The 18969-nt window shown below is 37.8% G+C and overlaps 2 protein-coding genes across 3 annotated transcripts; one reads left to right on the top strand and one right to left on the bottom strand.

Annotated features, from left to right (window-relative positions):
* Nucleotides 1–393: 393 nt before the first annotated feature.
* On the bottom strand, nt 394–11024 carry LOC113782880. 2 transcript variants are annotated; one of them, XM_027328825.1, is made up of 11 exons: nt 10777–11024; nt 10101–10218; nt 8714–9601; nt 8468–8592; nt 6758–6943; nt 5699–6662; nt 4647–5159; nt 4239–4570; nt 3263–3361; nt 3057–3182; nt 394–2495 (listed from the first exon to the last, which is right to left on the bottom strand). In XM_027328825.1, the coding sequence occupies exons 1-11, from the start codon at nt 10978–10980 to the stop codon at nt 732–734; spliced, it is 5319 nt and encodes a 1772-aa protein (XP_027184626.1). In that variant the 5' UTR covers nt 10981–11024; the 3' UTR covers nt 394–731. The 2 variants fall into 2 exon arrangements, with proteins under 2 accessions (XP_027184626.1, XP_027184627.1); XM_027328826.1 differs by having other exon boundaries at nt 10675–10852.
* A 2437-nt stretch (nt 11025–13461) lies between these two features.
* On the top strand, nt 13462–16317 carry LOC113783847 (THO complex subunit 4A-like). The gene is made up of 5 exons (XM_027330086.1): nt 13462–13727; nt 13847–13954; nt 14967–15035; nt 15118–15299; nt 15993–16317. The coding sequence occupies exons 1-5, from the start codon at nt 13500–13502 to the stop codon at nt 16132–16134; spliced, it is 729 nt and encodes a 242-aa protein (XP_027185887.1). The 5' UTR covers nt 13462–13499; the 3' UTR covers nt 16135–16317.
* Nucleotides 16318–18969: the final 2652 nt, after the last annotated feature.

The raw sequence follows: 18969 nt of genomic DNA, 5'->3' as shown, positions 1-18969 counted from the left end.
TCTTAGTATGACATATAGCTTCCTTACCTTTCTACATGTTTCTACCAAAAAATATAAGATATCACAATCACGGAGAATATGAGTTTGACCTAGAGGCGAAATAGAGTTACCGCATAAGATTCATGCTTGTACCAGTCTAATTCATGTATTCTCAAAGCACAATGCTCATATTTTACCTCTCCAGCAAGTATTAACGTATTTAGCTTCCGTTAGCTCCATACTTTTGTCACCCTGACCATCCTTCTATTTAACCCTCCGAAGAGCCGCGTATAAACAAATGAAAGCAGACCAAGATGCTTGCTCACTCCGTCCATTCATTGCAAATGAAAAAACATTGCACCAGAAAACACAGAAGCTTCAATTCCTTCCTCTGGGCTCTGACCAGAGTGCATAAACTATAAATGACTGGATATTTATAACTCAAAACTCTTATGCGAAGATACACTGGTTATGAGAACTAAACTGGGTAACTGCATATGATCCAGTCTAGCTCGTTCACAAAAGAGAAGACAGAACTACTATGGATGCACAGGAATGAGTTCCAGAGCACCAGGCGACTATCCTGTAAACCGACATGTTACATATACTGACGGTTCAAGTATTTACACAACTATGTTCACTCAATCATCATCTAGCAAGTTTGCCTAAATGTAACAGATACAAGTTTCCCCAAAATTTGCTTCAGCTGATTGCCAAAGCAACCAACCTGACATTCTTTCATGAACATATTGTTAGTCCAGCTCGATTCCTTTTTCTTTGGCAGCTTTTTTAACAGATTCCACATTCCCTTCAGTCTCGCATAAACGGAGATAAGATTTCCACAGTTTGATGGAAAACGGATATACGGATACAGCTTTCTTGTGAAAACTCTCCTGTATACACTTAATGTCCGTCAAATCATGCAAAACATCTGCTGCTTCCACCCATGCATATTCTGGTGCTATAGGAACAGCATGAAAAAGTGCATTTACCAAGAGTGAACTTGCCCAGAAAGATAAACTGGCAGAGCACTTTGTGGCATTGGAACTAAGCTTTTTGCAGACAGAAAATGCAAGCAAATAATTAGAAGGCAGAATCTCCATCAGGGCTTCCACAAAGTCCACCAAATCCGTCACTTTATCACAAACACGGGGTAACAGAGTAAGACCGTACCATACTTCAAGAACCAAGCTCATCAAAGAAAAGTCAGCTGAAGCTGGACTCAACAACTTGCTGACAAGCTGTCGGGCAACAGGCTTCTTGATTTTTTGAATGAAATCTCGCGACAGTGGTTCTGCGCCAAGTGAAGCTCGAACATCAACCAGATGAACATTCAGAATGTTCAATATGCCTTTGAGATGAACCACCCCCTTATCTCTGATACTATCTATAAGCAAAAACGGGACAAGTTCTCTCAAACAATGCTGGTAATTATCAGCGGTAGCTGCCTTCAGTGCCAGATCTAATGCAGCTTGAGCTTCGGATTGATTGTTCTGCAGTAATTTATACAATGAAAGATTGAGCATCCCGAACACAGTGTCATTCTGACCACAACTAAAAAACCAAGCATGGAGATCTGACACTGAAATTGATATCAGTGAACTATCTGACTTCTCATCTTTAGCTTGCAAAACTCCACAATCAGAATATCTTGCCTCCAGAACAGAATGAAACCATTGGTCCATTAAGTCCTTCACAAAATCAAATTTCCCACTCTGGAAGACACATCCAACATATTGATTCCAAATACAATGAATGCCAGGAACTTCATCCGGCCAGTTTCTAAGAGCTTCCTCAAATCCATTAAAATTGGAGCCCCCCAAGTCATATTCAGCCCAAGCTGACATCAAAACAAGTTCTAAACATGACGGATACAACTTGATATATTTTCCAAGCAAATTTCTACTGCATTCGAGGCCCTCCAGAACCGATACACATCTAACATGGTTGAGAGCAAACAGGTGTGCAGCCCTTAGAGTTGTTTCATTTTCAAGTGATTCATGATCCATGTACAATGCTAGTGAATCAACAGCTAATTCCAAGAGTGAAGCAGCTTGTTGCTTCTCATCAGATCTTAAAGAAATCGAAGGCCACTCTATAGCAGAACATTCTTTCCTACATTCAAATTTCTGTACCACAGCATCAGGCAATTTCTTATATAGAAGTATATACACACAACAGATCCAGAAGATGAATTTGTCACAAATGGTCAGGCAAGTAACAATATCAGGAAGAGAAAGTTGAAGGTTATTGTCAGATTTCTTAGAGGACCAAAAGAGCCCAGCGATCTTCTCAAGGGCCATACCAGCACTGCCAGACATGCACAAAAAATTCATCATCTGCAGAAATATATCCAAAGTGCAATGGCTTGCACGCATGGCATCTCCATCAGAAGTAGATGTATGGTGAGAAAGAGCCAATAGTGCAATATCATATGCAGCCAGCCGATCATCGAGCTGTACACGACTGTTAATGTATAAAAGCCAGAGTTCATAAGATTCTTTGTTGTATTCAACCTGGAAATCAAATAAAGCAGTTCATAAACTCCTGGTACTGAAATAAACACAAAACTGGAAACCTAGACAACAACAACAGAAGTTTGGTGAACAAGTGATATTTTTTCCCATGGAGAACAGGGACGATTGCAAGCAAGACTAATAAATATCACTAACGTCGTCATAATGCACCTCTGTTTTTAATACCATGAATATAACAACAGGAAACAAAAAGAGAAGAAAGAGTAATCCAGGAAGTGGGACAGGGAAAATAGGGCAAGAACAAGAATATATTCAAAAAAAGAAAGACAGAAGAGAAACAGTACTAAATATTAATAGTTTGTTTATGACCTTTTAGCAAAAATGGTAGTGAATATCAAATCCTGAAGACTTTGATATTGTGAAGACCTTCTATCTAAATAAGATACCTTTGCTCTCATCACGCCTTTATTTACATATAAAACTCATAGAAATCTTTCAATAACGACACGGTTATATCAAACATTGAATCCAAAAGGCACAACTGACGAGTCTCGAACTTCCAATTCTTCATTGTATAGAAAATAAAAGAAACATGCATACCGCATATCGGAACAAGTCATCCTTTACAATTGCCTTCTGATTACTGTAGAAAATTTGCAAGTAAACTATCCAAAGAACTGCAGATGTGGGATTGTCCTCAATGGCTTGAGCAAGAACTTTAAGAGCCTAAATATTTTAGATAATGGAATGAGAACAAAATCCTTCCAAAATGAATACTCTGGTCCAACTCAATAACCATTTAATACCTGCATCCTTGCTTTATACTTGTCAGCCTCCTGATTGAAATTAAGGATAGCTATTTCCAGGGATTGGTCAGCATCAACGACACATTGATCAATTTGACCCTAAGAAAACCCCAAGAATACGTAAGTTAATTGCTATATACCCATGAAAATGAGAAAACAATTCATCTGGAGAGCCTACCAAAATTGCAATATTAGAAGGTGCACTACACTGAATTAAATGCAAAAAGCTAGCAGAAACACACGCTAAACTAGCACAAAGTAAAACAAGAATCAGTTTAAGGGGAAGGAAGATAGAGTTCTACAAGGAGCAAAGGAAAAAAACTAGGCGGATCCTCATAATTCCAGCATGAGCTACCCCACTTTATGTATAAATAGATTGATATGAACAACATCTACCATGAGAATCCAAGAGAGTGCATAAGCAACACTACAAGCAAAAATCATAAGTAATGACTTCATGTGTTCCAAAACAGAAATAGATATGAATGCCAATAGCAAACACTAGGGAATTGCCGTCTTCTAAGCAGATATGAACTGAAAGTTAAGGAACCTAGGAGTGCTTGTCTTTCCAGTATTTTGTTTTAATAAAATAAACACTTCAAGTATTTATCTGCTTATAGATCCTGTACCACAAAAAAAATTTGATGTTCCAAAATGAAAAGCAAATTGGAATTGACATCTCAGAAGAACATTTTCAAGATTTACGACATTAACGAAGTTATATTTTCTGTTTAGGAAAGAGGGAAACACAATATAAAGACTCCATTAAAGATTAAACTCTAGAAAGGCAGAAACATGAACATTCACCTATTCCTATACTTTCCTATCCAAAAGATCAACTCCATGAAAATAAGCATTCCACCTCAAAGCCAAAAGGCCGGCAGTAATTCAACAATCAAGTAAATGAAATTGGAAGCCACAAGGATGAGGACTCATAAACAAACTACCCAAAGAAGGAAAGGATTCTTTGACAAACCAGTGTCCCATTTCTGTTGTTAAAATAAGATGTCTGTCTATTCCAGCTACAGTGGACCTCTATACGAGCTTGAGTGCCATGCAAAAATGGCTCATTTGATTGTGAAACCATCGGACACAAACTAGACAAAACCAAGAAAGCACTGAAACACTTCCCCCAGCATTGTCCATAACCTTGAGATGAAGTAGATATAAATGATTGTGAATCAGGTCTCAGAATGTCTAAGCTGACAACATAAGTAGGGGCAGCTAAATCAACATGATTCAGAGACTTCCTACGCACCATAGCACCATCAAATTGTTCCCTGGGTGATTGTCTTCTGACCTGAACAACTACAAAAGAAAAACAGACATTGTATAAAAAAGATTTTCATGATTCATATTAGAGATTAAGCGAACTTAACATTACCAGAATAATCAGTACTATCATGTTTCATGTTGTCGCAGCAGTAGTCTCTAACATGCTGCCAAGAACACTCACTGTTGTTGCATCTTCCTCGGAGTTCATACATACAAAGTGGCCAGAATGGGTCAATAGCTAGATTGCAGGAGTAATACCCACTTTTTCCAACAAATAAGTTGATTGAAGTTTCAGGCAAATCCAAGTTTGATGTACTAGGCTTGCTTTTACAAGTGACCCGGTTATCCTCGTTCTCCTCATCAACATCGGATATGAGCATACCTGTACTTGCATTATTGGACTCTAGCACACTGCAAAGTTCTATGAACTTCAGGGCACTAAATGCACACTTCATTGACGGCAAGAGAAAAGTGCCAGAGGTTTTAAATTCTTGACTTCCCAGAGAAATACAACTACCCATACAAACATCTTGGGAGGAAGATGCATGCTCTGAATGCAGAATATCAAACTGGTTGTTAATCTGGACTGGTAGTTCAGGACATCTTTCTTCCTTGCTATAATCTGTACCAAAAGTAGAAATTGTAAAATCACAGAAAATATCAAGTTACAAAAATAAAGATCATAAACCAGGATACATGACAGCAAGAGTCAACATGTACAATTACAAACATCTGAGACAAAATGGATCATCGAAGTCTCCACTTGGTAGACATATCAAAAGGAGAGGGGGAGTGGGAAGAGAGTCTCCACACGGTGCAAGTCACATAATTGGCTTCCAATCAGATGAAAGCGAGTTTGTCATACAGCATCAAAAACAACGTTTAATGGAGAGAGAGGTGGTGACTGCACAAATAGATTTCTTCACTATTTATCCAAGATTAATTAGAGAGTCAAGTCAAAAAATAAATCTACACAATGGAATGACAAATAGCAATAAATAGAACATTTGCAAAAGAACAAAGTAGTAGGTGTACTCTGGAGTTCCTTACAGTAAGATAAAATTTCCATTCTCATGACTTTGGACTTCTTTAATGCTCTACCCAGAACTATTAAGAAAGGATCACAGGACAAACAGGTAAATCCTCAAGAAGAAATATTACCTTCATAATCTGAATGTTTGCCATTCTCTGCCTCAGACAATGGTACATCTGCAGTATCAGTCTCCATCATCTGTCTACTGTCATCATTTTCATCATTTCTTTCAACTAAATCTTCCGTGCTCTGGGTTGTCCCCTTTTTTGGCAATTTTTTTGTCTTTAGCTTTTCAAAGAGCTGTGACCTTAATGACGCTTCAAGAAGAAAACAGTCTTGAGAACTATCAAATGGCGGTTGTCTTTCAGACTCCTCATAGATGTCCTTTTCCCTATCTTTGTTGAATTCTGATGTTCTTTCAGATTCTATATTTTCTTGAGCAGATTTATGGTTAAATTCAAATATCTCACCTTCCTGATAAGATGACTGACTTAAATCACCAGAAGGGGAGCAGACACCATTTGACACAGGTTGCTTGTGACCCTCCGAAGGACTTCCCTCACGCTTGGAGCAAGGATCAGATACCAAGTTCTGCCCACTCACATGCATATTAGATGGGTTCTGATAGTGATCGTTTGCAGGAGGTACATTACTATTATTACCGCGTATGCCATTAATATCAGATCCAGTGTGCACTTGATGGCTGGATGCGGGTATTTGATGCTCATTAACATCAGAAACATAATTAAAAGAATCCAATTGGGCTTCTACCTGATCATGCTGTCTTAGGGAGACAACCAAATTTGGGTTCTCCATCATGAGAGATCGAAGCTGTGCCGAGTATAATTCCCTTTTACTGTAGAGTTGAGAGCATCTCGCATTAGCTTCAATCAAGGCTCTCTGGGCCTTCCGATAAGCCATAAGTGCATTTCTTTCTTCTATTTCACATCTGCGCCGATGCTCTTGTGCATCCTCTATTTCCTTATCTTGCAACTCCTCATACTCCAGCAGTGACTGCAAATCCATGTTATTCCCCATCATGTTTAACTTGTCCAAACCATTCAACAAACTTGGATTACTCAGACTTGCCTTCTGCAAGGAAACAGAAAGAGATAATCAAAATTGAATGTGAGGCCCAAGATTTTAAAAGTAAACAAATAAAGCAAAAGCTGTGGTACAGAACAAACCTGTAAGTTACCATCAGCAAGATGCAGACTAGATGCCTGAACTTTGTCATCTGATTTTAATTTGCTCACTTGGTCACTAGATTTTGCTTGATCGCTATCACACCTTTCTGTTAAATTAGTGCCAGATGTAACATTGTTCTGGATGGACACTTGAACATCATGACGAGCATACTCCTCGGGATCCAACTGCACATTGTTCTTAAGAATAAGAAAAGAGAATGACAATGCATACGTAAAACTGTATATAACACAAGTCTGGATTCACACACCTTGATATGAACGTAAAACATCTTCCCACCCAAAACAGAATTGTTTAACACAAGAAGCTTCAGAAAAATAATAAATCTTTCAAGTATAGACAGAATAAAGGAAAAGATTCACTGAAGCTTTTTAGCTTTGTGGCAGACATGGGACTCCAGATTTTTGGAGGAATTGGAAATTAAAAAAAAAAAAAAACCCACGTTCTATCCCAAATTTAAGAAACAGCTATGACCAAATTAACTATATCCTGCTTTGTTTTTCAACTCCCCTCATCTGTTAAGCTCCCGCAAAGACACAGATCAGAAAAATTAAAGAAGAGAGCACACCAAAACAAAACAAGCGAAAGATCGACTCCTAATTACATCCATATACCAATATGAGGAAAATTGGGACAAAAAGGATTGCAATTTCATTAAATAAGCATCAGTGGTCGAGGAGCTATAGAAAAGCTCTGTTTTACAATAAAATACACAAGCAGATCCATTGAGGACCAGAGGTGGTGTGGTAGGAACTAGGAACAGGCAGAGATATCAGCTCTTCCACCACCATGTTCATGAGATTATAACAATAAACAAGAGATCTGCTTGAGATTCATATACACAAGTTGTCGCACAGACTAGAAAGAAAATGAAGCTCCTTGGTTCAGCACTATGAGATCAAATAGCTGATACCACACCACAAGAGACCTTATAAAGAAATTGCTAAGACATTCCTCAGAACCCTTTTTACCCAATTAGCCAAGAACAACTAGTAAAGTAATTATGTCATGTTTGGTGAATAAAAGAGGTAAACATCAAGATTCAATCATATAGAAGTATGGTCTGATGGTAGGGGGTAGATGTCCTAATTCAGCAAGTCATTAAAAAGTACAACCAAGAGAGAGGAAAAAATAGAGAGAAAGAAAACAAAACCAATATTTATGCGGCTACTACTAAGTTTTTTCCATTAACAGCCAGGAGAATGAATCTCTCCCAACTAAATTATAAATACCCAGAATTACTCTAAGAGCAAGCTGAGTATGGAGGAAAAGATCACAAAGGACAACTTGAAAGAATTTAAAGTCACATACAACATTAAGCTATTTGTTTCAGCTTTAAAAGGCACAGCAAAACTGCAAAGATCAGTGCATATCCATGTATTTTTTATATTCCAGACATATTCATAGGAAAAGAGCAAGTCACGTGGCAAAAACATAGGTAGATGACATGGCCATGTTGCAACACCATTGCATGCCATTAACAATTGGCTCTTAGTTGAACTTTGCCTCATTGCTCTTCTACAGGTAGTAAACCTTATTCATTATTCTAACTAGTAAAATTGAACTTCAAGATATCAAAATAAGCATGTTTGGATCTAGAATAAGCCAATTTTTAGGCTCTGCACATCTTTAAAAATAATGATCAAAGCTACCAAAAGACATATATAGGATATATTATCTGTGTGTCTTACTGATCTATTTGGAAAATCACCAGTCGCCCTTTTTCCTATTTGCCCAGATTGTTTCAACCAAATTACAGGATCGCCTTGTTTAGGATTCCTGGCACACTGTATGTTATTAGCAACAGTACAATTACCTGCATAATAATTATCACGCCATTCATTAGGCATCTCAAACTGTGCAGTATGCTGCCCAATCCCTCCCCCCCCCTCCTTCCTCCAAAAGTAAAGCATTGAAAAAGAAAATTAAGCACTTACCCGCAATAGCAGTATTAAGAGGATTTTCTAATGAAAGAGAGTCCCTCGCCTCTGACTGTTTCTGCACTCCAGAAAGCGATGTACCCAAGGAAAGTTTTTTGCTACGATGATCATGATCATCTACACTCTCTTTACCACTATTATCCACCCTAGACTTTCCTGATGTTAAAATCGGCTGCAGAGAATGAAGATTATTATCTAAATCTAGCTGGCTACACTGTGGTTTTCCAGTTTTTAGGCGCTTCTTGTCAGCTTTGTTCAACTCACCGCGCAAGTCAAAACCTGAGTCTTTGCGAACCCTGTTCCCAGGATTGCCAGGGTTTTTAAATTTACCATCACTACCTGATCCACCAACTGAATTTTTAGTTTGCTGGGTTGACTTGAGCTTTAACTGACTTTCTCGGATTGCAATTAGCTGTCTTAGGTCTTGCAGTTGTCTTTTGTTAGTATTAACATGTACAATTGATTTCTGCAAAGACCCATGATCACCGGCTACCCCTTTCTGTACAGTACTGAAATTTCTAGAGCTAGGTATTTGTCTACAATTCCATGAAGTTGCTCCATTGACAAATGGGCGACTAGGAAAGGCTTCTCTGTTGACTAATCTAGCTTTCTTATTTTTATTTTGAAGCAACTTCGGCGACCTTTGGAGAGAAGATACAGGTGGTCTGCTACTTCTATCTACTCCCTGTGTTTGGTCTTTAGTTGCCAGAGTATTACGCCTGCTATCATCAGAATCACTGCCACTGTCATCATCTGAAAAACTTATGACAAATGGCACAAATGGTCCTCGATTCTTCTCAGAACTCTTGAGATGGTCTGACCGCTGAGAAGCTCTAGAAGATAGACCAACCATGCTTGCAGACTTGATGGCAGGATCATGCTGTTCTGTGAACAAAAAGCAACTAATGGAGTTGGAGAATCAAGCAAGCAAACTACACTAAACAATAACATTCTTGTCCCTTCCCAAGACACAGAAAGAACCTCCAACAAATGCGCATAAAATTTAGTCATCATGCATAACATAATGGGTATATATACACATGCAAATATCACCACCAAGGAGTAGATAGTAGAATCCCAAAGTACTGGACCAAACAAAATTTAGACTCGGAAAGCTGGTAACTGTACATATGGCATTTCTAAAAGGAGTTTTTATGATTCTATACAGAGAGACAATTATCAACTTCTACACATGGTAAAAGATCCCAGAAATTGGGGATTAGAGCATGGATTCCGAACAACCATTATATAATGACTTAATGCATTGTCCGCCAATTATTTAAAGAGAACAGTTCCATACCAAGTAATTAATCGTCCATCCAGATTATATATAGTTACCCCAAGAAGGTTAAAAACAATTAACCTCAAGGTGTAGTAAACGTACCCCTCTCTGCATCCTGAATGACCTTATCTACTGAAGAAGCTTCAGCAGAATCTGGCTGATCCGCCTGAGCAGTATCACATCCAGCAAGATGAGATGTAGATGCAGTAGCATGGAAGTCCTGTAGGATCAAATTCACTTCTTAAGGAGAACAACTTGGCTAAATTCCACCTCCTAAAAGCAAAAATAAATAAAGGTGCCGTGACCACAAACCTATTCTATTGTAGAACGACAATTATTTAAGTCTGCATGTATTAAGAAAGCCCTAAAATCAAATCTCCACAAGCATGCATATCAAAAAATTGAATGTCACCAACAACTCCGCCCCTAACGTTTAAAAGAAAAAACAGAAAAAAAGAAAAGCAACAGAACAACACAAATGCAAACTAAACAGAACAAACGTAGCCCTCAAATAACAGGGCTTCTTCTTAGCGTTCAAAGACTAATAAATTTTTTTTTTTTAAGTAAAATTACCAAAATCAACCAAAAAGAAAATCTCATGCATAACCATTTTAATGGAAGAAAAGTAACAAATATTTCAGCAGAAAATAACAAAAGATTTACTCGTGATTCATACAGGGAAAAGAAGAAAGGTCCATAATTTCCAGCAGCGATGCGAGTGATAAGTTCATAGCTCAGACTGAAACATAAAATTAGGGTTTGAAGCTAGAGAGAATACATCGTCGTCATCATCAGAGGAAGAGAGTTCGCCTTCTTCTCTGCTTTTAGAGGAGTCATTAGCTGCAGCCTTAGCCTTGGAATTAGTAGCCGGAGCGAGCTTTTCCCCCCTAGCTACAGCAACTCTCAGGCCGGCTTTTTGGGTAGAATTGTGGTCGTCGTCGTCGTCGTCGCTGTTATTCTTCATTAATTCATAGCTTTCCATCCATTTCTCTCTCCAACTCACTTTTTTTTTTGTTTGGGGTTTTCTTGTTCTATCTCTCTCTTTCTACATCGGCTTTGGCGGTTAAAAACTGTGAAATTGGAAACCCCTCACGAAATGCAAATTTATGCAAAAAAGAACAAAAATATTATGGAGGAAGAATGGTGGCTTTTTCTGGGCGTTTTTACTGTGAATTATGACGTAGTAACTAATTTTGGGCTGCGGTGGCCTCTTTTTTTGTCGGCATTTACGCAGGTCGCAGGTGGCCGTCTTTGCCTTCCTTCTTCATCTTGCTTGACTGCGTGATTGCGGGTGATTTTTTTTTTTTTTTTTGTCTTTTAGACAAAAGAGAATTTTGCTTGCATCTTAATTAATTGATTTTTTAAATTTTTTATCTTTTTAATTGACATTTTATTTCAGGTGCATTACGTCACCAAAAAAAAATGCTAATGTATTATTTTTAAAAAAAATTCGATCCAAACACGCTTTCCGCGCCAAAAGGGCAACATTTCTATCGGTTTAAGGAACTTCAAAAGATTGTGGGCTCTTCAACCTGGATTTAAGGATAACTGGGATCTTGTTCTGTCACTAATTAGTTGAACAGGATTTTCTAGTGAGTCTCCCTTGGATTAGTCTTTGACTCAATTTGACGATGACTCTTGAGTGTTTCTAATCTAACTGGATGTATGAGTTTCTATCGATTTCCGAAAAAAAAAAAAAGCCAAAAGGGCAACATTTCCCTAGATCCAAGGCAGCCCAATCCTCAGCACACCGTGAGGTTGTATTAGTAGTGTCTCAAGTTTCTATTATGTCGTTTCATTTAATTACCAGTATAAACTGCTAAAGCAATGGATCAGTGCCAAATAATTGCAGGTTGGGATAATTGTTCATGAGTGTTCGTTTAAACATATCTTCTGTTAACCTTTGATATCTACTACTTTGTGTCGGTCTCTGGAATTTCACGAGTATAGTTTACCTACTTAATTTTTACTTGCATAAGATTGTCGAAAATAGAAGTTTATTTGAAAAAATTATTCACAACAACATTATAGTACTTTTATAATGTAATGTATATGAAATAAAATGATGATTAGAAAATGTATTTATGATATGAGTAAAATAATCATTTGTAGCTAAACTGACATTTGAATACTAGTTAAAGTCGAAACCTTAAGAATTATAAATTTTGGACTCAATTCCCCCTTCTCAAACGAAAATTTCAAATAATGACCACCGAGTAGTGGAATTCATTTCTTTGGCTATAAAAATCCAAATGGCGGCTTACCCTTTTTTCCACGAAAGACCTTGAGAAATATAAATTTTGGATTCAATTCTCCCTCCTAAAAAAATTTCAAATAATAACTATTCGATGGATTTCATTTCTTTTGCGATAAAAATCCAAATGGTGACTTACCCTTTTTTTTTCCGAAAGTTTAGAATAAATAAATCGTGTATGTGTACAAATTGTGAGATTGCGCAGCGTAATACGAGTGAGCCTCGGAGTTTATAGCAAATTTGTGAGAACAATTTTCACACTCACCAAATTGGTCGGCCAACATGATTTCCTCAAATTAATAAAGTGATATATACGTTCAAATATGTATACATATTGCTTGTCATAATTGTATCCTATCATCAATAAATAGTTTAACAGATCTTAAACATCGAACTGTCACGGGTTCGAATATCAGTTAACACGTCAAATAAATGCAAGCATGAAAAAGAAAAGATGCACTAAAAAAGGATAGGTTACATTCGGATTTCTGTAAGTGGCAACTGGCAACTTGCTTGCGAAGCAAGTTTATCGGCCTGTGTCTCTGTGAAAAGTGAAAACCGAAAACAAATTCAAAAAGTAAGTCCCGTGAAGCTACTGCAGAACGGTACATTTTCAATTTGAAATACGCCCATCAGTTTCACCTTTTCTACCAAACTCAACCCTGAAAGATCTCCTTTAATGCACTAAATCCAAAACGGGCAAATTGGTAATTTAAGATACCAACAATTGGATAAGTGATTGAAAAATTCGGGGTTATTTGCCTAAATAATCCAACTTTTATTGAAAATTTTCAAAAATGGTCTAAATTCTTGAATCCTTTTGAACTAGAGATTTCGTTTTTTGAGATAGCGATAAAGTGCTCATATGAAAGATGGCGAGTTTCAATTTTTTGTTTTGAGTTACTTTATTTCTAATTTGCACATGTAAAATCATCATTTTCAAATTTTAAATAGTGATTTTAAAGCCGATATTTTAAGTGGCGTAATCTCTAATTTTAGAGAGAATTCAAAAGGTTTGGGCTAATTTCAGAACTTCTAATAAATATTGGTTTATTTTGGTAAATACCTAGTAAAATTCGTGCTCCTAACTAATCACGTGAAATTTTGAATTTTTTTGATCGCTTTTCATTTTTCACTCGTAAACCCCCGCATAACAGCCACACTGTCCTAAAACCTCCTCCAAATCCTCCTCAAAACGAAGAACTAAAAAACCTCAATGCTTTTGTTTTCTTGATTGATACTCAAAAATGGCCGATCTTCTGGACATGTCCCTAGACGATCTTATCAACAGAAACAGGAAATCTGGAGGAGATCATGGCAATTTCAGAGGCCGCGGAGGAGGACGTGGCCGTGGCCTTGGCCAAGCTCACTGTATGAGTTCTGGTCCCGGCCCAACTCGCCGGACACTGGTCTTCGTTCCGTACCGTACGGTTCCGTACCTTCGACCACGTGTGGCTGTGACTTCAAGATCTCCGGTCACCCCCTCCTCCTTTTCTTTTTTACTAGTTTTTGCATGTTTTCCCGTAATGAAGGGATCTGTACAAAAAAAGGTGGGGTTTTAAGGTATTTATTTAGCACTTAAAAATGAATGCAGGGGCTTCGGATGCTTGAAACTGGGATGGTTGAAGAAGGAGGGGCTAGCAGTGGGACAAAACTCTACGTGTCCAACCTGCATTTTGGGGTTACTAATGACGATATCAAGGTGCATTTTTTGGTTCCTCTTATTCCAGTGTTTGTCATTTTTGGCCTGTTTTTGACTTTTAACTTGATGGAGCATTTCAACACAGAAATGTTCATTCAAACAAGGCAAAGAGAGAAAGAAAAGAAAAAGGGTTTGTTAGCTTGGTACTTTGTTGATCTTGGCTGATTTTATGTGGTTGAAATTTGGTTTATTGGTTCTTGATCCACCCTTCCTGGGCTTCTGGGCGTCTGGACTTCTGCGAAGATTGGAATTAGCTCAGAAGTTTTAGTCGTCTTTATTCTTGAATATGAAAATCTGGGCCCTGTTTCTGGCAAGTTGAAATAAGTATTTGGATGGTTGGACTTCCAATTTTTTAACAATTTAACGAGAGTGAATGACGAATTGATGGGCTTTGTTATTATATTCGTTGCGTGTTTGCACGGAACGCAAGGTGAATATAAGGAAATACATCAGTTTTCGTGTGGGTATTTTCAGTTGCCTAAATGGAATCCGGAGCTCAGTTTCTTTTTCTTTCCCTTTTTCTTTGTCTTCAGTAGATATTTCTCTGAAGCTCATTTGCTAGTTGTTCCCTTGTTCTTGAGTATCACGCCTGCTTGCTTTATAATACATGCGCCATGCCTTTGATCATTAACTATGTTTACACGTTAATTGAGAAACTGCAGATTCAGAGGAATAGATAGTTCTTGTGTTTTACCTTGCAATTCTTCTCTCTCTGCTTTTGGCCAACTCCGATTCACTTTGAGAGATCAACTATTCAAGAATGTCAATTTTGAGGTTGTCCTGCCATAGCTTTTTAATGCCAGAAACACATTGCTAAAGCAGAATGGATAAAAGATAAGCCGACTGTGGGCAATGAAGTAGTTAGGTGTCTTTAGAAGCAATTCTTGCTCGTGAATAGAATCAGATGTGCATATTTAATTCTTTTCTCTTCAATCTAGCAAGCAAACAACATACATTTTATCTCATAGCGAAATGCTCGGATCAAGCTTTACATATACGTAATCTTTTGCAGGTACTATTTTCAGATGTTGGTGAGCTAAAGCGATATGCAATTCACTATGACCGGACTGGAAAGTCCACGGTACATTTTTGCATTTGGTTACTTATATTTCATTGTGAAGATGTTTTCTGGCCACGAGCTTAGACAACAATTTTTTACTCAGGGAACTGCAGAAGTGGTATTTGCACGACATTCAGATGCTTTAAAAGCTATCAATAGATACAATGATTTGCTGCTTGATGGGAGGCCAATCAAAATTGAGATTATAGGAGGTGATTTTGTAGCATATGCTGTGCCTCCATCAAGTGAAGGCGATTTGGGATATCAAAGTGGGGCCTTCAGAAGGTATGTAACATGTCTTCATGTCTTTTGTATAGCTTGTCCTCATGAGCATGTCTTGTTATTTTGCTTCGGAATCTGGCAGCCTATTTGTTCTGCCGTACACCCTTTGTACCAATTTGCTTAATTGCATGTGGTAAGGGAATATTTTCTTTAATATCAGCAATTTTGTGGGGCGAATTGTCAAAGCATGATTTTCTTGGTTGTTACCCAATGAGCTGACATCTCTTATCTGTCTCTCTCAGAGGCATGATTTTTCTTTTCTATTCCGTTTAATCATTTGTTTATTTCTACTGGTCTCAAGGGACCTCTTATTCCCCTCCCCCCCCCCCTTTTTTTGGTTTAATTTATTTTAGGTTTGCGTGGTATGTGTTTCCAATCAGTTTTTTTTTGTCAAAGTTTCCAATCAGTTTCTATTTTTGTTTTAGAATGTCCATTATCTGACTCTTGTTAAGTGCAGTAACTATGGATTTGACATGTTTGTCCTGGCATGACATGAATTAGTTGTTGAGATGAAGTTTATTGAGTTCCTCGAGTCCTCTTCTCTTTTCTGGTAGTACGCAATGGTATATGGGAAAAACTATTTTCTGTAATAAATAAGCATTTCAAGAAAGCCTACAACCAGTAAGATGGCGTCTTTTGCATTGTTAAAACTTGTTTCATATCCCTAATTATATAGTGCGTTGTTCTGTTGATCAGTAACAGCAGGGATGGGTTTAAGCAAGCAGGGAGACGTGGACAGGAAGGTCGAGGAAAGAAAAATCTTGCTGAAAAAGTCTCAGCCGAAGCTCTTGATGCTGATTTGGAGAAATATCATGAAGGTGCTCTGCTAAGTAGCTAATTTCATACGCAAACATCCCTCTCTCCCCCACCCCCTAACAAAAAAAAAAAAAAAAAGTAGTAGTAGCTAATTTCATAATTTTGACTTCCTGGTTCTTTTGGCCTTTTGGGGTAGTTCCGAACATAAACCCTTGTTGTGACTTGTACAAAGATGATTTAGTTGCATTTTGCTGAGGTTTTTTTTCAAAGTAGATGGTTGCACTGGGAAATTAGCTGACACTGCTACTATTTTACTCCTACAACATTATGATGCCTTTCTTGAATCTCGACATATAAAGTCTACTGTTTCTAGTTTGAGTCTTTGACAATAATACCATGCTACAAGAAAGAGTTCATATGCAATGGTGCTTAGTGGGGGCCAAAAACTTGTGTAACTTTTTTTGGCAAAAAAGCTTGTGAAAGTGATTGTGCATAATTAGTTAACATGCAACTTTAAGTTTGCGAAGACGCTTCACTTGTATATCCTTTTCGCAAAAAAAAAAAAAAAAAAAGAGTTTGCATTTGTTTCATTCATTTCATTCAACTTTTTTTTAATCACTGCATAATAAGTTAATTTTTGTTTCCTCAGTAGGAATAATAAGGTATTTAAGTTATCAAAATTGGTATTAAAAGAAAAATGAGAAAAGAAGAAATAGGAAAAAGAGTGGGGCAAACTCAAAATTGAGATGATAGACAAATTTTCAAAAGGGAAAATCGCCAATTTAGTCCCTAAACTTTTTTTTTTCTGTCGATTTAGTCCCTATACATTATTTATAGCCAATTTAATCCCTAAACTTATATTTCGGTTCCAATCAAGGAGCTTAGCGGCGGAGCCACCGCATAATTTCCATCAGCTTCCCAATCGAGCAACCCAGAAGGGGTATTTTCGGAACTTCCATTCTGGAGCCTTTACCAAAATTAACCGAAACAAAAGTCTTATGAGAAATACCCACCCAAAACCCAAAATGAAAACAAAAAAATTTCTTGGGCAAAAATTTCTTGCTCAGCTCTCATAGAAGAGGGGTGGTGACCTTGTGGCTTTCTTTCGAATCTTGGAAGAATTTTTGAAAAGTTCTCACTAAAAAATCTGAATGCATCCCATGTTTGTGTTTTATCATCTAAATCTTCTTAATCTTCAGCCAACCAATTGATAGAATAAATGCAAATGAGAATCACAAGTAGGAATACCAGTAACAAAGGGCAACGCTGCCCTTGATCGGGCAGAAGAAAGAAGCCCTCAGAGGCTAGAGCCCGTACAAGAAACGCCCAAGGTGACGCACTTCTTTCAGAAAGCACAAAAACACGCACAACACCCACTAAAATACGACTCTAACACGTTTCACAAAATGGTGGCTTCAGCTTCAATCATCCCATCAAACCCAACCGCCACCGCCAAATTTCCCACCACCTCAACCACTGCCACCACCTCTCTCTCCCCACCCTCCTCCCTCAAATTCGCCTCAATTTCGCCAAACTATCCCTCCACTAAACCCCTCATTTCCCATTCTGCTCTTCCCCATTTCCAACACAAGCCCCTTTCCGCCATCACTCCCCCCAACGCCTCCACCACTCCTCCTCCCACCGTCACCGCTTCCACTTTTCATGGCATCTGCTACGTTGTCGGCGACAACATAGACACTGACCAAATCATTCCCGCCAAGTATCTTACCCTGGTCCCTCCAACCCGGAAGAATACAAAAAGCTCAAGTCCTATGCTCTAACCAAACTTCCCTCTTCCTACCAGACCCGTTTTGTTGAACCGGATCAATTCAAATCGAATTACTCCATCGTCATCGGTGGTGACAATTTCGGATGTGGGTCGTCCGTAAGCACGCCCCGGTGGCGCTAGGCGTGGCAGGAGTGGCAGCGGTGGTGGCTGAATCTTATGCGAGGATTTTTTTCAAGAATTCTGTGGCGACTGGAGAAATTTTTTTGTTTTCATTTTGGGTTTTGGGTGGGTATTTCTCATAGGACTTTTGTTTCGGTTAATTTTGGTAAAGGCTCCAGAATGGAAGTTCCGAAAATACCCCTTCTGGGTTGCTCGATTAGGAAGCTGATGGAAATTATGCGGTGGCTTCGCCGCTAAGCTCCTTGGAACCGAAATATAAGTTTAGGGATTAAATTGGCTATAAATAATGTATAGGGACTAAATCGACAGAAAAAAAAAAGTTTAGGGACTAAATTGGCGATTTTCCCTTTTGAAAAATATATAGCGGCGACCATGATCCATGCGAAGTGCCTAGTGCAAATGACACCTTTAACCTAAACTCGACTTTTCTTGCTATTATTTGTTGGGTTGATTGTTCATAAGTTCGCTTTGATCAAAATCTGCTGTGAATCTCGTTCGTGAGACAATAAAATTGAAAAAGTCCAGAAACAGATCCAGAACCTAACAGTTTTTTCCAACTGTCTGGCTGTTGAATATTTGTTCTTCATTTTAACCCAAAGAAGAAGTACAAAATAAAGTAATTCTTCGTTCTTCTACACAAGAACTTTTCGATTCTCATTCGGTAAATCGGAATTTTCTTCATTTACTGAATTCGAATTTTTCGTTCTTTATTTTACCGACCGAATTCGAATTGAATTTAGAATTTTCGAAATCGATAATTTGGAATTCGGCACTGAAATCGAAATTTCAGATTTCGAATTATGCGAATTTGGTTCAAATTCGGTAATGGAGTTTTTGAAATCGGAATTTCCTATTTCAAATTCATAATTTGAAATTGGAAATAGAAATCGAAATTTCCGATTTCGATTTCGATTTCGTTTTGTAATATATATATATATATATTATTATATATATAATAATATTTTTTATAATATCTGTAATATAAAATTTATATTATATAACAATACA

This window comes from Coffea eugenioides, chromosome 9 (genome assembly GCF_003713205.1).
Source record: "Coffea eugenioides isolate CCC68of chromosome 9, Ceug_1.0, whole genome shotgun sequence".
In the NCBI taxonomy this organism is placed as follows: domain Eukaryota; kingdom Viridiplantae; phylum Streptophyta; class Magnoliopsida; order Gentianales; family Rubiaceae; genus Coffea; species Coffea eugenioides.
This window is presented reverse-complemented; position numbering and strand designations above follow the sequence as displayed.